This window comes from Lissotriton vulgaris, chromosome 6 (genome assembly GCF_964263255.1).
Source record: "Lissotriton vulgaris chromosome 6, aLisVul1.2, whole genome shotgun sequence".
NCBI lineage: Eukaryota > Metazoa > Chordata > Amphibia > Caudata > Salamandridae > Lissotriton > Lissotriton vulgaris.
The window spans coordinates 14,702,276-14,716,943 of NC_141694.1; the positions used below are offsets into that span (position 1 = coordinate 14,702,276).

Sequence of the window (14,668 nt, forward strand, 5' to 3'; positions counted from 1 at the left end):
TCTGTCTCTGCAGTGTGGCAGTAGGTCCCTTGGGCTCTGGGTGGTCTGTCGCCCGTCTGTCTCTGCAGTGTGACTGTAGGTCCCTTGGGGTCTGGGTGGGGTGTCAACCATCTGTCTCTGCAGTGTGACACTAGGTCCCTTGGGCTCTGGGCGGGGTGTCAACCATCTGTCTCTGCAGTGTGACAGTAGGTTCCTTAGGCCCTGAGCAGGATGTCACCCATCTGTCTCTTCAGTGTGAAAGTAGGTCCCTTGGGCTCTGGGTGGGTTGTCACCCATCTGTCTCTGCAGTGTGACAGTGGGTCCCTTGGGCTCTGGGTGGGTTGTCACCCATCTGTCTCTGCAGTGTGACAGTGGGTCCCTTGGGCTCTGGGTGGGTTGTCACCCATCTGTCTCTGCAGTGTGACAGTAGGTCTCCTATGGTCTGGGTGGGGTGTCACCCATCAGTCTCTGCAGAGTGACAGTAGGTCCCTTGGGGTCTGGGTGGGGTGTCACCCATCTGCCTCTGGAGTGGGAAAGTGGGTCTCTTAGGCTCTGGGTGGGCTGTCACCCTTCTGTCTCTGCAGTTTGACAGTAGGTCCCTTGGACGCTGGGCAGGTTGTCACCCATCTGTCTCTGCAGTGTGACATTAGGTTCCTTAGGCTCTCGGTCGGTTGTCACGCATCTGTCTCTGAAGTGTGACAGTAGTGTAGTGTATTTCCTATATCCCTAATAGGCTCTGCGCATTGCAATAATATACACTATAGTTTTGATATAGGATTGAGGTCTGTATGTCGCTATCGAATATATTAAACTTAATTACTTGTGTGTGCCAGCTAACTCATAGGTCACTAGAAACTTTCTCGAATGAACAGGAAGGCATTAGTTTCTGACACCTGCATAAACATGACAACTTTGTTTCCCTTAGAGTCGGAACAATATCTTCAGAGTTGTGGAAACAATAGATAACCGTTTCACTCAGTCAATCGTGCATGCTTTGTTTCTACAGAGTTGCACATAAATAGGGAGACTGGCGTTTTAATAAAAAGGGTTTATTGAACAGTCTTCTTTCTCATGCAAGAGATATGAACTGCTACAATCGTAAGACAGAATGCGAATTATAATGTGTACAGCGTAAACAGTAATATAAAATAATACTGTAATAGCAGGGTCTGTTGTTATGACATACATAACAAGCATTGGCATAGCCAATATGTCTCGCCTTTGGGGCCTTATAAGTGTGTAACCATGCAACAGTTAATGTTGTTGCACCAAGGATATTGGGCTGCATAACTAAATACTTATAAGGTCCCAAAAGCGAGACCTATTGGCTATGCCAATGCTTGTTATTATGTTGGTTTTCCTCCAGCTCGCTCAGGAGGACTAACCACCAGCTGCAGGACGGCGAGTAGCAATGCAAATCGATCAGATACAGATTGCAAGGGAATGTATAACTTTGTCACATTTCAACTCCATATTTTGCTAAGCTCTGCCAACTTAGAAGTGTCTCCATAGACACAGATAACGTTTTTTGCAACTTGTCAGATTTCCATCTCTGTGCTCCATTCCTAGAATCAGTTGCTGTTAATCACTTGTAAAGTAATACGCATATTATTTAACGTAATACACCTTGTGTGGATGCTGCATCAGACTGGTTGCACGTGCACAACTCAATCTCATCTGAGATGATTAAAAACAGACATTCCTGTACCCTCATAGAACAACACCAAACCATATGTTTGTCAGATTAGTAAAACCCAAATCCAATAGTAAAACACATTCCACACACATTCTGGCACCCACAATAATAACACATATCAGACAACCTGCCTGCACCACCTTGTGCATAGCAGGGTAGCAATGCTAAGTAGGTGGCAAAGAGACAGCTCAACCTGAACCTCCTGATAAAAGACCAACGAAACACGTTGTACTGATGGATTCTCTTTCTGCATTCCTCATGAACCTTTGCATATGTGAACATTCCAAATGCATGGTGTATACACTTACTTTGGAGTAATCTATACTCTCACAATCAATACAGTACCATTGTCACTTAACTGGCAACATCATAACATCCAACAATTATAAAAACTCAAAACACATTTATGCTTTTACCTCCGCTTCCCAAGTACTGCATATCCCAACACTACTGTCGGAGCAATTTACTAGTATCTATTCCTCAAGAATCATCACTAAATATGTAATTGAACAGAATGAGCGTTATGCACCCCATAAAAATAAAAACATATATTCCCAGTGACTATGGTCAATGATAAGATGACCCAGGTCCATGCAGAAAGGCACCCACAACTGAGGACGGCTCCAGAAGTATATAAATACATTGCAGAATTATGATAATTTAACAATCTGCCTTCATCTAGTGTAAGTAAATAAATACTTTTACCAAACCTATCTTTAACAAGCAACAACAAGAGCACACATGCGGCAGCGGGGGTGGCGGGGAGATAGGAGGGGGCCTGCGAGATTCCCTTGCGGGGGCGACCAGCAAGGCGCGTTAATTGATAACATATGGCACCAGCTGCTCGCTCCTGCAAGGGAATCGCCAAACGTGCACATGTTGCCTTTGAAGGCAATGGAACGCGTGCACATTTTAGGGAGAAAAAGGGAACTGATGGCTAAAGGTCTCTTCCCTATGCAGCGCGCTGCGTAGGCAAGACCTAAAAATACATACATAAATAACATAGTCTAAAATACTCAACTGGTGCTTCTAAAATAATCCTATTCCATTGTACATAACCTCAGTCTAGGACGAGGGAAGAAGTAGGTGATATTTTAGCTATAGTTTAGTTTAGTTTTGCCAAGAATGGCCAAAGGTTTCTCTAGGTTCTAATCAGCTCCATACCTTAGAATGAGAGAGGTTGGTATCTCCAATTTGTTTGTTATCCCGCTAGGGGCCCCAGCTTACTGCATTCTTTTTAATTGGGTACATTTTGTTTTTTGTTGGGAAACCTTGACACCTAACCGTCCCACATTATTGATGGATCCACACCTCAGCCTCTCTTCTCTGTCTGTGACCTTTCACCTTTCACTCCCATAGACACATTTCTTCCTCTTCCTTCTACCTTCTGGCCAACAATTGAAGTGCTGTTTGTGATGACGTTCCTCCTGCTTTCACTTTTCCCTTCCTCTTCCTTGCAGCGAATGTGCTCCTTGGGATGAAGTTCGAAGACCTCCTCCTCGAGGCTGGGGGCTTTGGAAGGTTCCAGATCTTCATTTTATTCCTCATAGGCATTCCCCGGATCACCCTTCCCCTACACTTCTTGGTGGACAACTTCCTGGCAGCGGTGCCTCCTCACCACTGTGCCCTCCAGGGACAGGATGGATTTGGGAACCTCACAGAGGAAGAGCTGCTCCTCATCAGCATTCCCAGAGAGCCTGATGGGACCTTCAGCTCCTGCGAGATGTACAGAGAGCCCCAGTGGTACCTACTGGAGAACTACACCTGGAGAAGACCCAAGGACTACACAGGGGGACCACCCAACACCTCCTCCTGGGGACCACCCAACACCTTCACAGAGAGACCACCCAATGACTCAACCTGGGGACCACCCAACGCCTCCTCCCTGAAGGGATGCCAGCATGGGTGGACCTACGACCACTCCCAGTTCACCTCTACGACAGCCACCCAGGTAAGAGCTAACTAGATGCCAACTGTTGTTATATAACCAGGTTGGGAGGTGGGAACATAGAAAAAAAGCTGTTGATTACAAATAATGAACAATCAATGAATTGTAATAGACAAGTGAAAGTACAGCAACAACCTAAGGATGAATACAGAGTCACCAGGACCTCAGAGCGCAGAGAGATGAGTGTGGGTTGCGGACCAGAAGCGAATGCTTTAATAACTAACAACGAGCCACAAGTGTGACAGCGCTGATAGCCCGTAAAACGATGAATTCGGGTAAAGATTGAGACTGTGCCCCAGAGAGGTGTACTCATGCCCAAAGAGTGACACTGCCACAAGGAATGAAACTTACACCCAATGGGTGAGACTGTAATCCAAGGAGAAAGTCCCATACCCAGTGAGGAGTGAGACAGTAGTCCAAGCAGTGGAAGTCGTACTGGTTGAGCTGCAGTGAGCGAACAAACTCACTCCTAATGAGTGGGATAGTGTTCAAACAGGTAAAATACACACCCAATGATTCAAAACACACAGACTGTACTTCATGGAGTAAAACGCACTCCAATGCAGTGAAACAAACACAGTAAGCAAGTCTGTGCACCAAGGAGTTAGACTCACATTTTATAAGCAAGACTATAATTCAAAGTATCAAGAAACCAGAAGATACCAAGTTACACAAGCACCCTCTAACAAGTCAAATATCAGGAAAATTTCCGTAGAGCATTAATTGTTTCAAAAAGTTTTTTTAAACCAATATCAAACATGAATTCATCTGGAATTGGGAAATATCAAAGTATGGATCCAAGACAGTTGTTTACACTTCAGTGCCCAGCAGTGGAGATTTGGCCCGCGCAAACGACTGGAAGACTTATCAAGGTCCGCTGGCGTCTTGACTACATAAAATAAAGACTTGTCTCCATGCAGTGACTCGCGCTACCATATTAAGACATACTTCCTTGACTATTCATACTTCTTACCCAATCCTGTGTGGGACTCAACATCTGGACACTAAGGTGGAACCTACACCCTAAACAGCTCGCCGGGATCATTATTACTAATAGGATTCCTAGTACTGACACATCTCACATCCTTTGACCCATAAGAACTTCCCGACCACCAGACCTCTCTATTCTGACTAAGATTGCCTTGAAAAAGCCCCTGAGTGGGCGAAACACGTGTCAGCAGTGCAAAGCTGGAAAACTTTTAATGTGTCTGAAATAAAGATCTTGAAGTATAAACAACTGTCTTGGATCCATACTTTGAAATTTCCCAATTCCAGATGAATTCATGTTTGATATTGGTTAAAAAAAACTTTTTGAAACAATTAATGCTCTACGGAAATTTTCCTGATATTTGACTTGTTAGAGGGTGCTTGTGTAACTTGGCATCTTCTGGTTTCTTGATACTAGCATTAAGTTGCTTTGTTTCACACCCCTGTGGTGGGTGTCTTACCAGGTTCCCAGTGCACCTCTTTTTGGTATTACACGTAGACTGTGCCCATTGAAAATATTCATCAACAGAAGGTGCGGACGTTTTCTCTCCTTGAGAAACACTACCACCAGTATTACTGTGTATAATTCAAAGTACTCAAACCTGGAGAACTAGGCTGCTCCAAAGCGTGCGTAGCATGTCAAAGGAGTGAGGATTCGCTCCAATGAGATAAATTCTATCCAATGAGTGTAGAAGTTTAGAAGTACTGCTCAGTAGACAAGATTGTGCTCTACAGAGTGAGAGTATGTACAGGGATTGAGACACCACAATACTTGTGGTGACTGAGTCTGTGCTGCTCGCAGCTGTTGCTGCAGAGTGAGAAATGTGTGGTTTCCAATCAATGTGCTGTTCATAAAGTTGAAAGAGAAGGATTATTGCTAGAAGTTATGTTGATCAGATATGAGTTTACCTTAAATAAATGAAAAGACAAAAGGCGTTTGGCAAAACAGGAACAAGTTGGTTTAATTAAATGTTGCAGCTGGGAAAGCCTAGACAGAGTGTGTCTGCTCAGAGTCTATTGTGTAGAAAGTTTTGGTTGCTTTTACATATAGTTTATGAGATACAATAAAGCAATTTTCTTCATTCCAAAAAAGCATCTCAGTCATAAATCAACTAATGTGGGTACCTGATAAGGACACAAATGGCACTTGACATTGGGGAGAGCTAGTGTCGGCAAGTGTGTATGTGTCCCGATGTCTGGCATGAGGAGCGCATGATCGCTATGTGTGCTGTGCGCGTGGTGTTCTGATAGGTTGAGTGTTTCTATCTACATGTGGTATCTAGCTTTGTGGTATTTTGGGGAATGCAAGCCCTTGGCCAAAGTGGTTTTATTGGAGCCAATTTCCTCAGACCTGTTTGTGGTGCAACTATCTATCTGTGGGATTGATCAGCATTTCCCCTGGGTGCGTGTTTGTCTTTAGGTCAATAGAGAACCTACCTGTGACCTGGCATCCAATAGGCGTGGGTTGTAGAACTTGCCTAACCATATATCTCTGACCTGGGGTTGATAGGGAGGTAACCTTGGATGAATCCGACAGCGATGATGCAAGTTCATTAGAACTCCCAAAAATAACATGGACATTGGCCGGCCTACCCATCACTAATTCATAGGACGATAATGTATTCTTTGTTGTTACTGTCGTTCTCATGGAGAATAAGGCTAAGGGCAAGGCATCCACCCAACTCAGTTAACTAGATGGACATATTTTTGACAACTTGTGCATCAGTGTTCCTTTACACCTCTCAATCAATCTTGCAGCTGTAGGATGATAAACTGAATGTAATTTCTGCCTTATACCTAAACCTTTACACACCAAATCCATTATTGTATTTGAAAAATGTACTCCATTGTCACTCCAAATGCTCCTGGGCAAGCCAAACCTTGGGAGATATTCCTTCAACAATTCCTTTGCCGTACTCAAAGCTGTATTATCTTTTAAAGGAAATGCAACAAACTGATTGCTAAAACTGCATATCACAACCTGCACATAACGCTTCACATTGCTTGGAGACATTTGGATTAAATCCATCTGCATGCATTCAAAGGGCTACTCCGGTATGTGAAAATGACCTATTGGCACTGCAATTCCTTTTCCCACAGTATGCCTGGCCCAAGTTCTTGGCCTTGTGGGCGTTTGCTTTGGCCTGCTTAGGATGCTTCGGCGGTTTCTCCCTCTGCTCTCAATTGACCATCGCAAAATTACCGTCCATGCCCTCATTGGCTCGAGGCTGGACTACTCCAATGTCCTCTACCTGGGTTTGCCCGACTACCTGCTGCAGTGTCTTCAGGTAGTCCAGAACTCGGCGGCCCGCGCCATTTATGGTCTTCCCCGCCGTGCCAGTGCCTCTGACCTTTTATCCACCTTGCACTGGCTCCCTGTCAGAAAGCGCATTGCCTTTAAGACCCTTACTTTGGCCCACAAGGCGCTCTATTCTACGGGAGCAATCTACATTCGGAAAAGGCTAGCCTTTTACAAACCTACTAGGGCCCTGAGATCAGAATCTCTCTCTCTTGCGGTGGTGCCAGCGGTGAAGAAAGCCCGGACTGGTGGACGTTCCTTCAAACGGCTTGCTCCTCAGCTCTGGAACACTCTTCCCTTATCACTCCGCAGCACTGCCAATTTGCTTGCTTTTAGAAAGGGACTTAAAACCTGGTTGTTCTGTCTTTAGTTTTCTGTTTTCTTTTTTTGCCGGTCCTTTTTCCTGTTGTGTTATGTGTTAGCTGCTGACCTGTTGGTCTGAAAGCGCCGGGACACTCCTTTGGAGTAGCTGAGCGCTATACAAAACCCCCCTATAACATAACATAACATAACATAACATAACAAATAATACAATTTTCACAAAATGTATAGCCACCTTTCTGACCGTATTGATTTTTCATATTCTTAAAATTATGTTTACTATACCATCTGCTCCAATAGGTGCTAGTCCATGTATTATTTGGACCACAGGCAAACCAAAACTGTCTGGTAGAATCCATCTATTCCCAATTGGACGTTCCATTCATGCCTCAAAGCGTTGGTCAAAAACATATCCTTTTTCCTGAAATTTTTTCTTTTCTTCCTTATCTGCCAAATGTTGTACTTCCTTTACTTCTGAATAAGCGTCATACACCTCTCCTCCATCATCAGTCCTCACTACCACATTCATCAGCGACTATTCTGCCAAAGCTGTAGTTTGTGCTATCTCATTTGCAAAAGCATTTCCTTGTCCCACCTCATCTGTTACTTTTTTGTGCACACCACATCTTAATCTTTTCGGGAGAGTGATAGCATTCAAAAACATAGAAATGAGATGTCCATGCTGTATCTTAGCTCCACTAGAGGTAATAAATCCTCTTTCTGCCCATAGGCGGCCAAAATTATGGGCATGCCAAATGCATATAGACTATTGGTTTATATTTTTACCTTCAACCCTTCTTACAGTTAAGTTCTGACTAGTTAATGTTATCAACTCTGCAGCCTGTGCTGACGTCTGTTCTATTCTACATGTCTCAACAACAGTATAATTTGTGGTAATCGCATAGGCAGCTGAGATAGACCCATCCAGTTTCTTTAGACAAGAGCCATCTACAAAGTACCAGCAACAATTCCCATTGGTTCATCCACCAGGTCATCTTGATCCTTTGTCTCAGTTTCAGTAACTATCACAGAGTCATGTTGTAGTTCATGCTGTTCCAAAGGAATATATTAATGAGGCACACATACTGTAACCTAATGCCACAAAATAATTGAATCTGCCTGCTTTAATGCAGCTGTTGTCGTTGTCGCAGCAATATTCCAAGGCAGTTCGGCAGGCCTTTTGCTACCAGATCCAATGTTGAGAAACAATAGGCACATGGTTTATTCTTCTCTCCTAGTTTTTGTGTTAGTACAGCTAAAGCACAGCCATCTTTTTCATGCAAAAATAAAGCAAAGCATTTAGTATAATCAGGGGTACCCAAAGCAGGTGCTTTACAAAGAGCTTCTTTCAGGGTGATAAAGCTATGTTGATGTTCAGTATTCCATGGAACTGGGTCAGATATGTCTTTATGTGTCAAAGATAGTAAAGGCTTCGGTATCAAGGAAACATTTTGTATCCATTGTCAACACAATTAGACCATGATTTAAAAGGCACGTACATTGTTTTTGTGTGGTTGTTGAAGTATGTTTTCAATTACCTTAATGCGATCCGGTGACAGTCCTCTCCCCCCCTTTCGACAGGAGGTGACCTAAGTAGGTGACCTCCTGTCGACAATATTGCAATTTTGATAGAGAAACCTTATGTCTCTGTGAAGCCAAAAAGATAATACTTGCAATCCTCTTCACATTCCTCTGTTTTTAATAGATTGTCTACATACTGTAATATTCCTGATGGCAGTATACATTTATCTAGCTGTTTCTTGAGGGCTTGACTATAAATGCTTTGACTTTCAGTATACAATTGAGGTGCATGACAAAAAACAAGATTTTCTTTGAAAACTGAATCCATACAAATATTGGCTATCTTTATGAACTGGATTGATGAAAATCGTGTTTTTGAGATCTATTACTGTAAACCATTTTGCATTAGCTGGGATAGAAAAAAACATTGCAGTATTATCTGGGACACACTGGATACTAAGGCTGCACTATTTTGTTAATTGCCTGTAAATCAACTACCATAAAATATTATTTTTTTTCTCTATCATCATCTCTTCACCACAGGTAAAATAGGACTGTTACATACATTTACAGATACACCTCATGTTGTTCCCTTATCCAATAATCCAGTATAACCTCTTTCAGTCCTTGCTCACTTATCTTTGATATCTTGTATTGAGGAATGTGAGGCAGCACAGCATTACTGTTCACTGGTATATGGGCTGGGTCTACTTGCAAATGATCAGTGTCATTTGGTCATGAGATTATAAAGCCCAACATAGTCATGCACTTCCCTTCCAGTTAACCAGCCGTCCAGTCTTTTCACTGAGTAGTCTATGAAGTCAACCCAAGACTGACTTGAGGTTTTGTCAGCCCCACTGAATCTAATTCTATATTCCTTAAAGGTGAGTCCAAAGCCCTCAATCAGGGTTCCCTTCATGAGTTCATAGGGCTCAGCACATGCCCCTGTAAGGGTCAGGAGTCTGCCCCTGCAGTTACCAGTGAACAGTTCCAAAAGCAACGCTCACCAGTGTGACTTTTTCACTTTTATCATTCCACAGGCCCTCTCTAGGGCTGTGAACCATTTGCTAATATCACACCGTCCTCATATTTGGGGACAATCTCATTGGGGATTTTAGGGTCATATTAATTATCTCTCTCCCTAGGTATTAAATTGCCGCCACCATGGATGGGGGCTAGACCCAATTCTGCTCTTTCTTTATCCAGAGCCAGAAGTCTATCCTTCAACGCTAGTCTTTTAGTCAACATTACAAAAAGGATGTCTTCCTCATTCAAGCTGTCCTCAATGTCCCTCCCTTGGGGTGCCTGTCCCACCTCTGTAAGATGGGGAAAGGGGCCACATCTTCTCTATGTGGGTGAGGTAGATGGAAATTGCCCTCCGCATCACTACTCTCTGCTTCTTCAGGGCGGTCATCCTCTTCAAAGGGGTGGCCCTTAGCATATTCTGTCAAGAGCTCCTGAAGCTTAACTTTAGTGAAATTGGAACCAGTTTTGATCTTTTAAGTTTGCAGAGGTTCCTAAGCTCCTTCCAACTAAGATGGAGGTAGAGGGTCCAGTTGAGTTCCACAACTATATCATCTGCACCTTCCATTATGTTACTAATAGTTGGGGACTTATAAGAGGCCTAAAAAACTTTTAGGTATTCTACCCCTAACTAAGGTAACTTTTTAAACTTTTAAAATACTAAAAGGACTAAGGCCTTAAAAAGACTTTTAAAAATTTGGAAAATATGCCAATTTAAACATACAGTGAATCTAAAGGTAATTTTGGGAGATATAGGGCCAGATGTAGGTAGCTAAATACCGGTCGGTAATACCAAAAATCAGTAGATTTTAGCATTACCGACCGGTATTTTGCAATCCCCAATGTAGGAAAGGAATCACTAGTAAGGAATCGGTAAATACCGATTCCTTATTACCGATTCCTAATTTACCGATTCCGATTTACCTAACACCCAAATACCGAATCGGTGAATAGCAAACGGTAAAAACGAGAAAAGAGATATAGAAAAATTCGGTAATACCGAATTTCCACAAATTCAGTATTTAAGAGTCGGTAATTACCACTGACTCAAAGCAGGTGGTAATTAGGTGCAGTGTATTTAAACAGCCCCAAAATGCAACAGTGTGATCACTATGGCGGCCCTCCATGTTATTGCAAGGCGGCTACAGCTACAGGCAGCAGGAGTGAGGATCTGGAAACGGGAGGAGCGCGTTTACAGACAGCGCACCACACTCTTCCAACTGATTGAGGCAGAGATCCATGAAAGGTACAGGCTACACCCCAAAACCAACCTGGACCTGCTAAGGGACCTGCATCCACTCCTAGAGCAACCAACACCAAGGGCGCACGCTATACCACGACATGTGCAGGTGCTCTGTAGCCTACACCTACTTGCATCTGGCAGTTACCAGGGGGTGATGGCTGCAGTAGGTGGTGTGTCACAGAGTAGCCTCTCCAGTTTCTTTAACAAGTTCCTGGATGCCATGATGCAGAGAATGCATTTCTACATAAGCTTCCCAAACACACAGGCGGAACTGCAGAAAATCAAGACAGACCTTTACCAAAAGGCACAGTTCTCGCGTGTTATAGGGTGCATTGATGGGACACACATTCCACAATGCCCACCTGCAGCCGCTGAGTACATCTACCGAAACAGAAAATCGACCCACTCCATTAATGTGCAGGTAATCTGCGATGCAGGTAACTTAATCACCGACATTGTGGCCAAATTTCCAGAGAGCACCCACGACTCATACATTTTCCAGAACAGTGGGATCTACACACGCCTGGCTGCGGGAGAATTTGGAGAAGGATACCTGCTAGGTAAATCACTGTGACACACCCTGATGTATACTGCAGATGAATGTGTTGGTGACTGTTATTAATGACACTGTTTTCCCAACCTAGGTGATAGTGCTTATGCTGTGCGGTTATTCATCCTCACTCCTTACCTAAACCCATCAACACCAAGTGAGAGACGATACAATGTGGCGCACAAATCAACCAGTAATGTTGTGGAGCCCACGTTTGGACTATTGAAAAGCAGGTTCCGCTGCCTCCACAAAAGCGGAGGCGCACGTCAGTACACACCCATCATCTGCTGCAAGATCATCGCAACTTGTGCTATGCTGCACAACCTTCCCACTAAGAAAGATACAGCAGTTGAATTAACTGACTCGGAGGACGATGATGGTGAATTTGCACAGCCAGAGCCCAACGCAGCAGGAGTGGCGCCAGCACCAGATAGGAGACAAAGACGGGCTGAGATCACACGCAACTACTTTTAAATGACATAGTTTAATATATTGGCACTACGCCACCACATGAAGGGCTCAAAATGGCAGTCCTATTTGTATACACCCTACAAAGCTGTCATGGGTTAAGTCACCCAGTCAGCTAGACTATGGGGCCGATTAGGATGGAGGATTTTCCGCCTCCTCCGGGCCGGCGGAAGCCACCTCCGGCCCGGAGGAGGCGGAAAATCCTCTGCAGACTCACCAAAGACCCACCGCCGCATTACGATGGCTGGTGGGTCTTGGTTTCTGTCCGCTGCTTTTCCGCCGCGGTCGGATTACAACCGCGGTGGAAAAGCTCTCATTTGGCTGGCAGTGTCTATCAGACACCGCCGGCCAAATTAGGATCCATTTGAAAACATGCTTTTCCGCGGCGGTTTTTCCGCCGTGGAAAAGCATGTGTACTTTTGATTTTGGGGGCCCGTTGCGGGCCCCCAGGGTGTTGGCGGGTGGGGGGTGCACATGGGGGGTACCTATGGTACCCCCCAGCATTTACATGCACAATGCGGCAGGCACCGCGCGGTGCCTGCCGCTTTGTGCATGTAAATGTTACACATGCACTTTTAACATTGCGGCCGGTGCTGCTTGAAGCAGCACCCGCCGCAATGTTAAATACCCAGGATGTGACCGCCAGGGTGGCGGTCACATCCTAATCGCACATGAGGGAACGCCGCAGCCCATGCGGACGTTCCCTCATACTCTGGGGTCGCGGACGGACTCAAGTCCGTCCGCGATCCTAATCGACCCCTAAGTGTGGCTTGCGTTACAGCCTGCAGCCACGTGGAACATTGCTGCATTCCCTTTGCAGACTATCGTCACTGGTAATCGATCCAGTGCCAGCAGCTTGACGTCTGCTGCTCCTCCTGGACTCAGTTTTGCGGGGGCGCTATTCTGCTGCGACTTGTTGTCTCCTCACTGTCCCCCACATCACCTAAACCAGTATTAGTAGCCTGAGTATTTAGGAGCACTTCAAGTGCAGTGGTCCCTTTCACAAGCGCCATGACACATCACGGCTGCATTGTGCCATCCTTTCCTGCATGGCCACAGAGCGCCTGCAGAGCAGAGAAGCAAGCTTGCTGCACAGCAGCCTCATTGACTGGGACATGTCCCTCATGCCCTCGGCCAAGTCCCTCATGCCCTCAGCCAGTGTTGTGTTCATTGAGCTGATGCCCTTCTCTATATTATGCATGTTTGCTGTCACATGTCTCATCTGCCGATGAACTGATTGGATGGCTTTCCATTGCAGGCGCTGGACCTTTAACATGTCTGCCTCCAGACCTGCAAACACACCATGCTCCTCACCCTGCAAAGGTGTACTGGGTTCCCTAGCCCTGCGGCGTCTGGCACCTGTGTGTGATCGCTCTATGGGGGACTGTGATCCTGCATTATTGCCACCCACTGGCACAGTTGACTGTTCTCCACCCCAGCAGTCTTCCTCAGACAACTCCATCTCTTGGAGTCTGGCAACTCCATGCCTCCTGGGTCTTGATGATGCAGGTGGTGACGCTGCTGGTGATGCAGGTGGTGGTGTTGATGCCGGTGGTGGTGTTGTTGCAGGTGTTATTGTTGTTGCAGGTGGTGATGCCGTTGGTGGTGCTGAGGCCGGTGGTGGTGGTGATGCCGGTGTTGGTGGTGATGCCGGTGGTTGTGGTGTGGTGTGACCTGCAGTTGCAATGGCCTCCTCCGTTCTCTTCCTCCGGGGTGCCTTTCCTGCCTTGACATGTGCAAACCTGCGCGAAGTCTCGCCTGTGGACACAAATTGTACATTAGCTAACTTGTCTGGCAGCATTTCGAAACAAATACATTTTCATGTCTGCTAATCTATCTGACTAGACTCTGCTTGCTTATCACTGATCTGTGTCACATGCCTTTGTGTTCAGTGGGATGACTGTTATGATAGGTGTTACACTGACTACATCTCCCATAATGCATTGCTGGATTTTACTAAAACATGTACTGGAGTGGGATGCACAGTACCTCATTTGAGAATGGGGTCAGGGAGTGGGGGGCGCAGCTTGGTGTGCATGCATCTTACCTTGTTTGTTGCCAACTCTGGCTGAGCTGTCTGCATCCTGATCCCGCTAACGCTCTCAGGCTCAGTGGTAGACTCTACCAGCAGTTCCAATGGAGTCAGTGCAGGGGCTCTATTTCTTCCTCCACCTGTCAGGCTGGCTTCTTTTTCCTTTCGGACATCTTCTCCTTTGCCACGCTCCTGACGTCGTACCACCTTTTCTTCAGTACGTCAATTTCACGGTGGGTCACTCCAATGGCATTTACATGTTCCTGTATTCCAGTCCATATTTCTCTTTTCCGGGATTCTGGCACTTGCAGTGACTGCTTCCAAAACAGCTTTGTGTGTTCTCTTGCCACCTCCTCAATCAGGACCTCAAGCTCCCTTTCACTAAATTGTAGTTTTCTTTTCATTTCTGCACCTTCATTTTGGCTCTCCTTGTTGGCCCTTCTGCAGTTTGTGTCAGGAAATGTCCTTTCAGTTGCTCCTGTGTTCTTCTCTGCACTCCCTGCCTCTCCAGCAGTTTCTGATTGAGTGCACCTGCATGGGTGTGGCCACTTCCTGGTAGGGAGGTGGTGTGGATGCACAGGATTGGCTGATTCCTCAATTG

At 45.4% G+C, this 14,668-nt stretch overlaps 1 protein-coding gene across 2 annotated transcripts in view; it reads left to right on the plus strand.

The window, feature by feature from the left end:
- The window catches only part of LOC147706704 (solute carrier family 22 member 7-like), a 396,568-nt gene that overhangs the window by 44,351 nt on the left and 337,549 nt on the right, over positions 1 to 14,668 (plus strand). For both annotated transcript variants that reach the window (XM_086925842.1, XM_086925843.1), the window contains exon 2: positions 3,136 to 3,626. In XM_086925842.1, coding sequence (XP_086781968.1) covers positions 3,136 to 3,626 — 491 coding nt within the window. The remainder of the gene's footprint in view (positions 1 to 3,135; positions 3,627 to 14,668) is intronic.